The sequence below is a fragment of the Phyllobates terribilis genome, unplaced genomic scaffold (assembly GCF_046119375.1).
Source record: "Phyllobates terribilis strain yellow unplaced genomic scaffold, ASM4611937v1 Scaffold_8__6_contigs__length_399053987, whole genome shotgun sequence".
NCBI classification, from domain to species: Eukaryota; Metazoa; Chordata; class Amphibia; order Anura; family Dendrobatidae; genus Phyllobates; species Phyllobates terribilis.
In genome coordinates this window covers 14,858,021-14,872,229 of record NW_027362768.1, presented here as the reverse complement: position 1 = coordinate 14,872,229, position 14,209 = coordinate 14,858,021, and the positions used below count along the sequence as shown (strand labels likewise).

General features: G+C 48.6%; 1 protein-coding gene across 1 annotated transcript in view; it reads left to right on the top strand.

Annotated features, from left to right (window-relative positions):
- Positions 1 to 13,230, top strand: part of LOC141156646 (pancreatic alpha-amylase-like) — a 48,938-nt gene extending 35,708 nt beyond the window's left edge. The window contains exons 6-10 of the mRNA XM_073642848.1: positions 11,550 to 11,672; positions 11,791 to 11,890; positions 11,960 to 12,081; positions 12,379 to 12,504; positions 12,828 to 13,230. Of these exons, the coding sequence (XP_073498949.1) occupies positions 11,550 to 11,672; positions 11,791 to 11,890; positions 11,960 to 12,081; positions 12,379 to 12,504; positions 12,828 to 13,017 (661 nt within the window). The 3' untranslated portion in view covers positions 13,018 to 13,230. The remainder of the gene's footprint in view (positions 1 to 11,549; positions 11,673 to 11,790; positions 11,891 to 11,959; positions 12,082 to 12,378; positions 12,505 to 12,827) is intronic.
- The last annotated feature ends 979 nt before the right edge of the window (positions 13,231 to 14,209 follow it).

Here is a 14,209-nt window from a genome sequence, read left to right as displayed (position 1 = left end):
ATGATGATGGGGGTTGTGAGGAGGGGGATAATGATGAGAGGTGGGAGGAGGGGGATGATGATGATGATGGGGGCTGTGAGGAGGCAGGATTATGATGATGATGATGATGGGGCTGAGAGGAGGGGGGATGATGAAGATTATGATGGGGGCTGTGAGGAGGGGGGATGATGATGATGATGGAGGCTGTGAAGAGGGGGGATGATAATGATGATGATTGGTCTGTGATGAGGGTGGATGATGATGATGGGGGCTGTGAGGAGGGGGGATGATGACGATGATGGGGGATGTAAGGAGTGGGGGGTGATATTGATGGGGGATGTGAAGAGGGGGGATGATGATGATGGGGGCGGTGAGGATGATGGGGCTGAGAGGAGGAGGATGATGATGATGGGGGTTGTGAGGAGTAGGGTTGATGATAATGATGGGGGCTGTGGGGAGGGGGGTGATGATGATAATGATGGGGGCTGTGAGGAGGGGGGATGATGATGATGGGGCTGTGAGGAGGGAGGATGATGATGATGGGGGCTGTGAAGAGTGGGGATGATGATGATGATGTGGGCTGTAAGGAGGGGGGATCATGATGGTGATAGGGGCTGTGAGGAGGGGGTGATGATGGGGCTGTGAGGAGGGGTGATTATGATGGAGGCTTTAAGGAGGAGAGATGGTGATGGGTGCTGCGAGGAGGGGGGAAGATGATGATGATGGGGGCTGTGAGGAGGGGGATGATGATGATGGGGCTGTGAGGAGGGCAGATGATGATGATGGGGTCTGTGAGGAGGGGGAATGATGATGATAAGAGTCTGTGTGGAAAGAGTGTATGAATGATTGGGGCTGTGAGGAGGGGGTGATGATGATGATAATGGGGGCCTTGAGGAAGGGGGATCATTAAATATGATGGGGGCTGTGAAGAAGGGGGATGATGATGATGGGGACTGTGAGAAGGGGCATGATGATGATGGCGGCTATGAGGAGGGGGATGATGATGATGATGGGGGCTGTGAGGATGGAGGATAACGATGATGATGATGGGGCTGTGAGGAGGGGGGATTATGATGATGATGGGGGCTATGATGAGGGGGGATGATGATGATGATGGGGCTATGAGTAGGGGGGATGATGATATTGTTGGGGGTTATGAGGAGGGGGGATGATGATGATGGGGCTATGAGGAGGGGGATGATGATGATGATGATGGGGCTATGAGGAGGGGGATGATGATGATGATGATGATGGGGCTGTGAGGAGGGGGGATGATGATGTTGATGGGGGCTGTGAGGAGGCGGGATGATGATGATGGTGGCTGTGAGGAGGGGGAATGATGATGATGATGTTGGGGGTGCGAGGAGGGGGGATGATGATGATGATGTGGGTTATGAGTAGGGGGATGATGATGATCATAAGGGCTGTGAGGAGGAGGGATGATGATGATGATGGGGGCTGTGAGGAGGGGGGATGATGATGTGGGTTATGATGAAGGGGGTTATGATGATTAAGGTTGGCTGTGAGGAAGGAGATTGATTAGGATGATGATGATGGGAGCTGTGAGGAGGGGGATGATGATGTTGATGGGAGCTTAGAGGAGGGGGGATGATGATGATGGGAGCTGTGAGGAGGGTGGATGATGACTATTATGGGGGCTTTTAGGAGGGGTATGATGATGGTTCTGTGAGTAGGGGAGATGATTTTGATGATGATGGGGCTGTGAGGAGGGTGGATAATGATGATGGGGCTGTGAGGAGGGGGGATGATGATGATGGGGGCTGTGAGGATGGGGGATGATGATGATGTTGGGGGTTATGAGGAGGGGGATGATGTTGATGATGGGGGCTGCGAGGAGGAGGGATGATGATGATGATGTGGGTTATGAGGGGGGGTGATGATGATGATGGGGGCTGTGAGGATTGGATATGATGATGATGATTTTGTGGCTGTGAGGAGGGGAAATGATGATGATGATGAGGGTCTGTGTGGAAAGAGTGTATTATGGATGCGGCCTGTGTGGAGGGGGGAGGATGATAATGATGATGGTGGCTGTGAGGAGGGGGATGATGATGATGATGTGGGCTGTGAGGAGGGGGGATGATGATGATGGGGTTGTGAGGAGGGGGATGATGATGATGGGGGCTGTGAGGATGGGGATGTTGATGATGATGGGGGTTTTGAGGAGGGATTATGATGATGGGGCTGTAATGAGGGGAGATGATGATGATGGGAGCTGTGAGGAGGGAGGATGATGATGGGGGCTGTGAGGAGGGGGATGATGATGGGACTGTGAGGAGCGGAGATGATGATGATGATGGGGGCTGTGGGGAGGAAGGATGATGATAATGAGGGCCTGTGTGGAGAAGGAGGATGATGGATGGAGGCTGTGTGGAGGGAGGATGATGATGATGATGGTTGCTTTTAGGAGGTGGGATGATGATGATGATGGGGCTGTGAGGAGGGGGGATAATGATGGGAGCTGTGAGGAGGGGGGATGATGGTGATGATGGGGCTGTGAGGAGTGGGGATGATGATGATGATGATGGGGCTGTGAGAAGGGGTGATGATGATGATGATGGGGCTATGATGAGGGGAGATGATGATGGGGCTATGAGGAGGAGGGGATGATGATGATGATGTTGGGGTTATGAGGAGAGGGGATGATGATGATGATGGGGCTGTGAGAAGGGGGGATGATGAGGATGATGATGGGGCTGTGAGGAGGGGGGATGATGATGTTAATGGGGGCTGTGAGGAGGGGGGATGATGATGGTGGCTGTGAGTAGGGGGAATGATGATGATGTTGGAGGTTATGAGGAGGGGGATGATGATGATTGGGGCTGCGAGGAGGGGGGATGATGATGATGTGGGTTATGAGTAGGGGGATGATGATGATGGGGGCTGTGAGGAGGAGGGATGATGATGATGATGATGGGGGCTGTGAGGAGGGGGGATGATGATGGGGGTTATGAGGAGGGGGGTTATGATGATGATGGGGGCTGTGAGGAAGGAGATTGATTTTGATGATGATTGGAACTGTGAGGAGGGGGATGATAATGTTGATGGGGGCTGTGAGGAGGGGGGATGATGATGATGGGAGCTGTGAGGAGGCAGGATGATGATGATGATGGGGGCTTTAAGGATGGGGATGATGATGGTTCTGTGAGGGGGGGAGATTATATTGATGATGATGGGGGCTGTGAAGAGGAAGGATGATGATAATATGGGTCTGTGTGGAGACGGGATGATGGATGGAGGCTGTGTGGAGGGAGGATGATGATGGGGGCTTTTAGGAGGTGGGATGATGATGATGGGGCTGTGAGCAGGGGGAATGATTATGATGATGATGGGGCTGTGAGAAGGGTGGATAATGATAATGGGGTCTGTGAGGAGGGGGAATGATGATGATGATGGGGGCTGTGAGGAGGCCAGATGATGATGATGAGGGCTGAGAAGAGGGGGGATGATGATGATGGGGCTGTGAGGAGGGGGGATGATGATGATAGGGGCTGTGAGGAAGGGGGATGATGATGATGGGGGCTGTAAGAAGGGGGATGATGATGATGGGGGCTGTGAGGAGTGGGGATGATGATGATTGGGGCTGTGATGAGGGGGGATGATGATGATGATGGTGCTGTGAGGAGGGGGGATGATGATGATGATAATGGGGGCTGTGAGGAGGTGGGATGATGATGGGGGCTGTGAGTAGGGGGGATGATGATGGGAGCTGTGAGGAGGGGGGTGATGATGATGATGATGGCGGCTGTGAGGAGGGGGGATGATGATGATGGGGGCTGTGAGGAGGGGGGTGGTGATGTTGGGGGTTATGAGGAGAGGGGATGATGATGATGATGGGGCCATGAAGAGGGAGATGATGATGATAATGATGGGGGCTGTGAGGAAGGGGGATGATGATGATGATGGGGGCTGTGAGGAGGGGGGATGATGATGATGATGGGGCTGTGATGAGGGGGGATGATGATGATGATGTGGGTTATGAGGGGGGGTGATGATGATGATGGGGGCTGTGAGGAGGGGGGATGATGATGATGATGGGGCTGTGATGAGGGGGGATGATGATGATGATGTGGGTTATGAGGGGGGGTGATGATGATGATGGGGGCTGTGAGGATTGGAGATGATGATGATGATTTTGTGGCTGTGAGGAGGGGAAATGATGAGGGTCTGTGTGGAAAGAGTGTATTATGGATGCGGGCTGTGTGGAGGGGGGAGGATGATAATGATGGTGGCTGTGAGGAGGGGGATGATGATGATGATGGGGGCTGTGAGGAGGGGGGATGATGATGATGATGGGGTTGTGAGGAGGGGGATGATGATGATGATGGGGGCTGTGAGGATGGGGATGATGATGATGGAGGTTTTGAGGAGGGATTATGATGATGGGGCTGTAATGAGGGGAGATGATGATGATGGGAGCTGTGAGGAGGGAGGATGATGATGGGGACTGTGAGGAGGGGGATGATGATGGGACTGTGAGGAGCGGAGATGATGATGATGATGGGGGCTGTGGGGAGGAAGGATGATGATAATGAGGGTCTGTGTGGAGAAGGAGGATGATGGATGGAGGCTGTGTGGAGGGAGGATGATGATGATGGGTGCTTTTAGGAGGTGGGATGATGATGATGGGGCTGTGAGGAGGGGGAATGATGATGGGGCTGTGAGGAGGGGGGATGATGATGATGATGGGGCTGTGAGGAGTGGGGATGATGATGGGGCTGTGAGAAGGGGTGATGATGATGATGATGGGGGCTATGATGAGGGGAGTTGATGATGATGATGGGGCTATGAGGAGGAGAGGATGATGATGATGATGTTGGGGTTATGAGGAGGGGGATGATGATGATGGGGCTGTGAGAAGGGGGGATGATGAGGATGATGATGGGGCTGTGAGGAGGGGGGATGATGATGTTGATGGGGGCTGTGAGGAGGGGGGATGATGATTGTGGCTGTGAGGAGGGGGAATGATGATGTTGGGGGTTATGAGGAGGGGGATGATGATGATGATTGGGGCTGCGAGGAGGGGGGATGATGATGATGATGATGTGGGTTATGAGTAGGGGGATGATGATGATGGGGGCTGTGAGGAGGAGGGATGATGATGATGATGGGGCTGTGAGGAGGGGGGATGATGATGGGGGTTATGAGGAAGGGGGTTATGATGATGATGGGGGCTGTGAGGAAGGAGATTGATTTTGATGATGATGATGATTGGAACTGTGAGGAGGGGGATGATAATGTTGATGGGGGCTGTGAGGAGGGGGGATGATGATGATGGGAGCTGTGAGGAGGGAGGATGATGATGATGATGATGGGGGCTTTTAGGAGGGGGATGATGATGGTTCTGTGAGGGGGGGAGATTATATTGATGATGATGGGGGCTGTGAAGAGGAAGGATGATGATAATATGGGTCTGTGTGGAGACAGGGGATGATGGATGGAGACTGTGTGGAGGGAGGATGATGATGGGGGCTTTTAGGAGGTGGTATGATGATGATGATGATGGGGCTGTGAGCAGGGGGAATGATTATGATGATGATGGAGCTGTGAGAAGGGTGGATAATGATAATGGGGTCTGTGAGGAGGGGGAATGATGATGATGATGGGGGCTGTGAGGAGGCCGGATGATGATGATGAGGGCTGAGAAGAGGGGGGATGATGATGATGGGGCTGTGAGGAGGGGGGATGATGATGATGGGGCTGTGAGGAGGAAGATGATGATGATGGGGGCTGTGAGGAGGGGGATGATGATGATGATGGGGGCTGTGAGGAAGGGGGATGATGATGATGATGGGGGCTGTAAGAAGGTGGATGATGATGATGGGGGCTGTGAGGAGGGGGGATGATGATGACGATTGGGGCTGTGATGAGGGGGGATGATGATGGGGCTGTGAGGAGGGGGGATGATGACGATGGGGGCTGTGAGGAGGTGGGATGATGATGGGGGCTGTGAGTAGGGGGGATGATGATGGGAGCTGTGAGGAGCGGGGTGATGATGATGATGATGGCGGCTGTGAGGAGGGGGGATGATGATGATGGGGCTGTGAGGAGGGGGATGGTGATGTTGGGGGTTATGAGGAGAGGGGATGATGATGATGATGGGGCCATGAAGAGAGGGATGATGATGATAATGGGGGCTGTTAGGAGGAGGGATGATGATGATGATGGGGGCTGTGAGGATGGGGATGCTGATAATGATGATGGCTGTGAGGAAGGGGGATGATGATGATGATGATGGGGCTGTGAGAAGGGGGATGATGATGATGATGGTGATGGGGCTGTGAGGAGGGGGGATGATGATGATGATGGGGCTGTGATGAGGGGGGGTGATGATGATGGTGCTGTGAGGATGGGGGATGATGATGACGATGGATCTGTGAGGCGGGGGGATGATGATGATGATGTGGGTTATGAGTAGGTGGATGATGATGATGATGGGGGCTGTGAGGAGGAGGGATGATGATGATGATGATGGGGGCTGTGAGGAGGGGGATGATGATAATGATGATGGGGGCTGTGAGAAGGGGGGATGATGATGATGATGGGGGCTGTGAGGAGGGGGGATGATTAATGATGATGGGGCTGTGAGGAGGGTGGATGATGATGATGATTTGGGTTGTGAGGAGAGGGGTGATGATGATGGGGCTGTGAGGGGGGGATGATGATGGGCTGTGAGGAGGGGGGGATGATGATGATGTTGGGGGTTATGAGGAAGGGGATGATGTTGATGATGAGGGCTGCGAGGAGGAGGGATGATGATGATGATGTGGGTTTTGAGGAGGGGGGATGATGGTGATGATGGGGGTTGTGATGAGGGGAGATGATGATGATGATGATGAGACTGTGAGGAGGGGGGATGATAATGATGATTAGGGTCTGTGTGGAAAGAGTGTTTTATGGATTGGGGCTGTAAGGAGGGGGGATGATGATGATGATGGGGGCTTTGAAGAGGGGGGATGATTAATGATGATGAGGCTGTGAGGAATGGGGATGATGATGATGGGGGCTTTGAGGAGGGGGATGATGATGATGATAATGGGGGTTGTGAGCAGGGGGATGATGATGATCATGGGGACTCTGAGGAGGGGGATGATGGTGATGGGGACTGTGAGGAGGGGGGGTGATGATGATGAGGCTGTGAGGAGGGGGATGAATATGGGGGCTGTGAGGAGGGAGTATAATGATGGTGCTGTAAGGAGGGGTGTGTTGATGATGGGAGCTGGGAGGAGGGAGGATGATGATGATGATGATGATGGGGGTTGTGAGGAGGAAGGATGATGATAATGAGTGTCTGTGTGGAGACGGATTATGGATGGAGGCTGTGAGGAGGGAGGATGATGATGATGGTGGGGGCTTTTAGGAGGTGGGACGATGATGATGGGGGCTGTGAGCAGGGGGGATGATTATGATGATACTGGGGCTGTGAGGAGGGGGGATAATGATGATGGGCCTGTGAGGAGGGGGATGATGATGATGGGGGCTGTGAGAAGGTGTGATGATGATGATGATGGAGGCTGTGAGTAGTTGGGATGATGATGACGATGATGATTGAGGCTGTGAGGACAGGTTATGATGATGATGATGGGGGCTGTGAGGAGGGAGGATAATGATGATGGGGCTGTGAGGAGGGGAGATGATGATGATGGCTATGAGAAAGGGGGATGATGATGGGGGCTGTGAGGAGGGTGGATGATGATGATGGGGGCTGTGAGGAGGGGGAATGATGATGATGATATTGGGGGTTATGAGGTGGGGGATGATGATGGGGGCTGCGAGGAGGGGGGATGCTGATGATGTGGTTATGAGTAGGGGAGATGATGATGATGATGGATGCTGTGAGGAGGAGGGATGATGATGATGATGATGGGGGCTTTGAGGAGGGGGCATGATGATGATGATGAGGGTTATGAGGAGGTGGGATTGTGATGATGATGGGGGCTGTGAGGAGGGTGATTGATGATGATGATGGGAGCTGTGTGGAGAGGGTTGATGATGATGGGGGCTGTGAGGAGGTGTGATGATGATGATGATGATGGGGGCTGTGAGGAGAGGTGATGATGATGATGATGGGGCTGTGAGGAGGTGGGATGATGATGATGGGGGCTGTGAGGAGGGGGGTGATGATGATGAAGATGAGGCCTGTGCGGAAGGGGTATGATGATAGGGGGAAGATGATGATGATGGGGGCTGTGAGGAGGGGGACTGATGATGATGATGATGGGTGCTTTGAGGAGAGGGGATGATGATGGGGCTGTGAGGAGGGGGGATGATGATGATGAGGGGGGACTATGAGGAGTGGTGATGATGATAATGATGATGATGCTGATGATGGGGGCTGTGAGGAAGGGGGTGATGATGAAAATGATGGGTGCTGTGAGGAGGGGAGATGATGATGATTATGGGGGCTGTGAGGAGGGGGGATCATGATGATGAGGGTCTGTGTCTAGAGGGGGATGATGAATGGGGGCTGTGAGGCGTGGGATGATGATGATGGGAGCTGTGAGGAGGGGGGATGATAATGATGATGATGGGGCTGTGACGAGGGGGGATGATGATGATGATGATGGGTGTGTGAGAAGGGGGATGATGACGATGATGATGAAGGCTGTGAGGAGGGGGAATGATGATGGGGGCTGTGAGGAGGGGTAATTATGATGGGGATGATGGGGGCTGTGAGAAGGGGGGATGTTGATGGGGGATGATTATGGTGGGGGTAGTGATGAGGGGGGATGATGATGGGGGAAGATGTTGATGTTGGGGGCTGTGAGGAGGGGGGATGAAGATGATGTGGGATGATAATGATTGGGCTGTGAGTAGGGGCGATGATGATAATGATGGGGTATGATGATGGGGGCTGTGAGGAGGGGGGGTAATGATGATGTTGATGAGGGGCATTATGGAGATGGGAGCTGTGGAGGGGGAGTGATGTGGGGCTGAGCGGGGAAGGGTGGTTGATGCTTGATGGCTGCAAGGGAAAATGGGTAATGTCACTCTTGTAAAGCTGCATGCAAGTTGGCTGCGTGGGGCTGCGGGATGTGTTGTGAAGGGAGTGATGCTACTCACATGGGGCTGCATAGTGAAGGGGATAATGTCACTCATGTACGGCTGCATGCTGAGTGCCTGTGTGGAGAAGGAGGTGATGTTACTTCTGTGGGGATGCATGCTGGGGTTATGCATGGAGCTATGTGGGGCTTATACTGTATATAGGTAGTTAAATGAGTTCTCATACTGAATCTAGGTAGCTATGTGGGAACTCATACTGTACCTAGGGAGCTGTGTGGGGGCTCATACTGTATGTAGGTGTTATATACCTCACGTGTCTGTGAGGTATATGGATGTTTTGCGACTTAATTACACTGCCACTTAACTGGCCATTTATTATCTGAAGGGTTTCTAGTATGTATATTTTATAAATGTTTATTAAATATTATCTGATTACCTTTTGAGAATGCCTGGTCAGTTAGAGTAGTGGTCAGGCTACAGAGGGGCAGTCGAAGAGGAGCGGGGGCGCCATACCGTGTAAACTTAGGGTGCCAACCTTGGCTGTCAAGAACGGAATTGTGAAGGGAAAAACTAGTCCCCAACTCCCCGCATTTTTGCTCTTTTTTTATATTTATGTCTGTATGTTTTGGGGTTTTTAAACTAAGTAAAAAGAGAATTTTTCAAGTATTTTTTTGTTAGGGCTTACAAGAATAAGGGCCCCATAGGTTGATCACTCTGGTTGTTGATTGAGGGGCTATGTGGGAGCTCGTATTGTATATAGGGGGATGTCAGGATACTTAATTCTGCTCAATATTAAGTCATACAATTATGAATAAAAATTATTTTTTACTAAATGGAGGCCCGATGCTATGACATCGGGAGGGCGGTAATGTCACAATGGGGGCCGGCTTTGCAGCGTTGAGAATCCCCCCCCCCCCCATGTGCACACCCACCTATCCACTCTCTCTTTCCCCCATGTGCTGACTTCTCCCGTCTGTGCTCTCTTCTTTGACCTGTCTACCCCATGTGCTATCCCCCTTGTCTGCTGTCTTTCTCCTTCCTGTGCTGTGTTCTCCCCTCATGTGCTGTCCCGTTTGAGCTGTCTCCCCCATGTGCTCTGTCTGTCTCCTGCCTGTGCGCTTTCTCTCTCCCCAACTGCTGTCTTCTCCTCTCATGTGATCTCTTCTTTGACCTGTGTACCCCATGTGCTCTCCCCCTTGTCTGCTCTCTCTCCACCCCTGTGCTGTCTTCTTCCCTCATGTGTTCTGTCATTTGAGCTGTCTCCCCGTGCAGTAAATCAGATCGCTGCCATCTTTGTGCAGGCAGATAGCGGCGGTCACATTAAAACTGCCCATGTGCTCCTCCTGTACAAAGGTGGTGGCGGTCAGTGAATCATTCAGCTGATCCCGGAGGCGGCATGTACGGCGTGTTTGCGACGGTATTCCTCTGGTGGTATCGTGCAAGAGGCTGAGTACGGCGTATATAGTCTGTGTGTGTGGTGCATACGGCGTATACAGTGTGTGTGTGGTGCATACGGCGTATACAGTGTGTGTGTTTGTGTGTTGCGTACGGCGTATACAGTGTGTGTGTGGTGCGTACGGCGTATACAGTGTGTGTGTGTGTGTGTGTGTGTGTGTGTGTGTGGTGCATATGGCGTATACAGTGTGTGCGTTTGTATGTTGTGCGTACGGCGTATACAGTGTGTGTGTTTGTGTGTGTGTGTGTGTGTGGTGCGATGGTGTTCCGCTGGTGGTACTGCACAAGAGGCTGGTTCCACCAGCGGTTTCCATATTGAAACACCCATCACTTGAGTGTCCCAAAATGGCGGTCGACGAACTTCCGCCGCTTGGAATTCTGGGATCCGGACACATCTGGACGGAACAGGATGTGTAGACCTTATAAGGTAAGTATATTATAGATACTATGGTAATATTGAGCAGAATTAATTTCAGCGTATTGGTTCGGCCTCCTGAACAGTCACGGTCTCTCGCCCCTGCTCTGTTATGTATGGCGCTGTACATAAGAGAAAAATTTGCATGTGTTACTAACATGACCTATCACATGATCTATCAAATGGGATCATGTAACATGCCATGTAATACATCCGGTATCTGGGGGGGCCCAAGCCTTCTAAACTGCCCGGGGCCCTGGCTACTCTTAATCCACCCCTGGTTGGTGGTGTGTCCTTTTGCAATTTAACACTATCCAATCAGTGCTGAGAGCATAAGACTGCGTGACACCTCTTCGATGAACGCAATGGTAATGCCCAATTTGCAATTTATTCATACATTTCCAGTAATGGTACAATGCAGCATTTTATAATAGGTGCAGCAGTGTTGTGATTTTATGGAAACACAAGTATTTATAGAAACAAACATGTCAGAAGTGGTGACAGGTTTTCTTTAAAAATAAAGAATAATGCAAAGCAGCAACAAATATGCATATAGAATAAATGTATTTTCCTCTAAAGTAATCTGTTGAGGCATAGGGTTATATATTTAATAAAAAATGCAGAAATTTATAATTTTATGTATTATTATTATTATTATTATTTCTCCTTTCTCTAGGAACTGGGGAGAAGGATGGGGTTTCATGCCTTCTGACAGAGCGCTGGTATTTGTAGACAACCACGATAACCAGAGAGGACACGGTGCAGGAGGAGCCTCAATTCTTACCTTCTTTGATGCTCGGTAATTTCACTTAAAAATTATTTAAAAAAAAATAAAAATGACTATATTTCAAATATTTATGTTAATTATTAACAATTCATTTTTGTTTAACACCTATGACTTCATTGTTGATCTACAGTATCTACAAGATGGGAGTTGGCTTCATGTTGGCTCATCCCTATGGATTCACACGTATCATGTCCAGTTTTAGGTGGCCTAGAAACTGGGTCAATGGCAAGGTAAGTTACTTGCAAAAAATGTAGGTTCAAGCTCAAATCAACTATGATAGCTATTACTATCTTTTATAGGATGTCAATGACTGGATTGGACCACCAAGCTACTCTGATGGCTCCACAAAACCTGTTACTATCAATGCTGACACAACTTGCGGCAATGACTGGGTCTGTGAACACAGATGGCGCCAGATTAAGTAAGCTATAAAATAACTCAAAAATGTATATTACACAACAATCAAAATGTGTTTGGTATGCTATGTTCACTTCTTATACTTTTTCTTTGTAAACTAATATAAAAAATGTGCCTTCTAGAAATCTTGTTCATGTGGAGTAGCCATCGACACAGTCATTGCTTTTTCTTTTACCAATGAAAACATTATGAAAGCCAGTGGTAATGTTCATTATTATGTAAGCAGGCTATTTTTCAGCAGAATATGGTCACTGTCTCAATATTGTACACAATGTAAAGATTCTGATGTTTTTCTGCTCAGGAACATGGCTATTTTCCGTAATGTAGTAGATGGACAGCCCTTCTCCAACTGGTGGGACAATGGAAGCAATCAAGTTGCATTTGGACGTGGAAACAGAGGATTCATTATCTTTAATAATGATGATTGGTAGGGATATTATTTGCCTTTATATGAAATGTAATATTATATTAATATAATACTATATTCAGAAAAAATAACAATAATAATAATAAACACGTTTATTTCAGAGGAATTACAGTGTAACACAATTCTGTAGGTGAAATTATCATCGCTTCATGAACCTATGTCTGGTTGAATTCTTTCTAGCTCATTTTAATAAATATACTTGATCTCTCCATTATGCATTTGACTAACATGTTCAATTTAACCTAAATACCTGAGCAGTGCATGAAGCAAAAATAGTGGTTATTACATATTTCACATTTAAACCTATTTTATTTCTATTTTAGGTATATGGATGTCACACTTTACACAGGTCTTCCTGCTGGAACCTATTGTGACGTGATTTCTGGACAAAAGGAGGGTGGTCGCTGCACTGGCAGACAGATTAGTGTAGACGGCAATGGCAATGGTCGCTTCCAGATCAGCAACAATGATGAAGATCCCTTCGCAGCCATTCATGTTGAGGCCAAATTGTAACTTCTCAATTAAAGAAAAACTTAGACCTTCTAAACTATATGTTGTGTGGTGACCTCCATAGTCTGGAGAAACTTATGTTTTTACAAGACATTGACAAGCTACATGTGGAGTAGAACATTTTCTCACAGTATCTTCTTTGTTGTTAATCCTGTTTATATTTTCATCACTAATTAAAGGAATATTGACTATCACAAAATAAAGGCCTTGACTAGGTATGAGCGTTTTTGTGATAATGGTTCAAGAATTGTGAAAACTAATCAAGGAAATAATTTCATTTGATATTTGATGAAGCACTCCCAAGAAATCTTTTATTTGATAAAACCCAAATATGTATGTTGTATACATTACAATAATTAGCGATTGCCGTGTTTCCTGGTTTTCAGTGCCACTTCGGACCTCTTCTCACTCATGTGACTGGAATTCCAACTCATCAGATCACACAGCACTCTATGTGTGAACCGGAAGTCTCTTTTACAATGTAAGTCAATAGACTTACAGTGTGAAAGCGACATATGACCTATACATGTAAATAAACTCTATAATTATCAGAGAAAGAACAGAATCTTGCATATGAGCAACAGTTGTGCATATAGTCTCTTACATACTAGCTACAGGTACTTTTCCTTGCAACCAGAAAAAATTTAAAACCTGTCCATTTATAATGACCACAGACAAGATAAAGATTCCCAATTCACATCAGGACTATAAGATCCCAGGTACCTTCAGCTGTATCACATCTAATGTAGTGTACTTAATTATATGTACCAAATGTCCAGCTGGGGGTCTTTATGTAGGGGAGACAGGGCAAAAACTTAGAACAAGGATGAATCATCATCGCCACATAATAAAAGAAAAAAGAATAGATCTGCCTGTAGCCAAACATTTTTGTTCCCCTGATCACAGCATAAAAGATATGAAATTACTAGTATTAAAATGTAACTTCAAATCTCAGAGAGAAAGGAGAGTCTCAGAATATAAACTGATGATGACCTTTAACACTTTCAGAGCAGGAATGAATGTGTCGCATGGATTTATGTCATTCTACATCAACTAAGGAATGTGCTCCTCAGACCTGTGAGGCCATCACAACACTGGACACAGGACAATAAAACCTTCACACTCCTTATCTATTAACTGCTAAAATATTTATAGCCAGAATGGTTTATCTCTCCCATAATAACTCTGCTTTTCA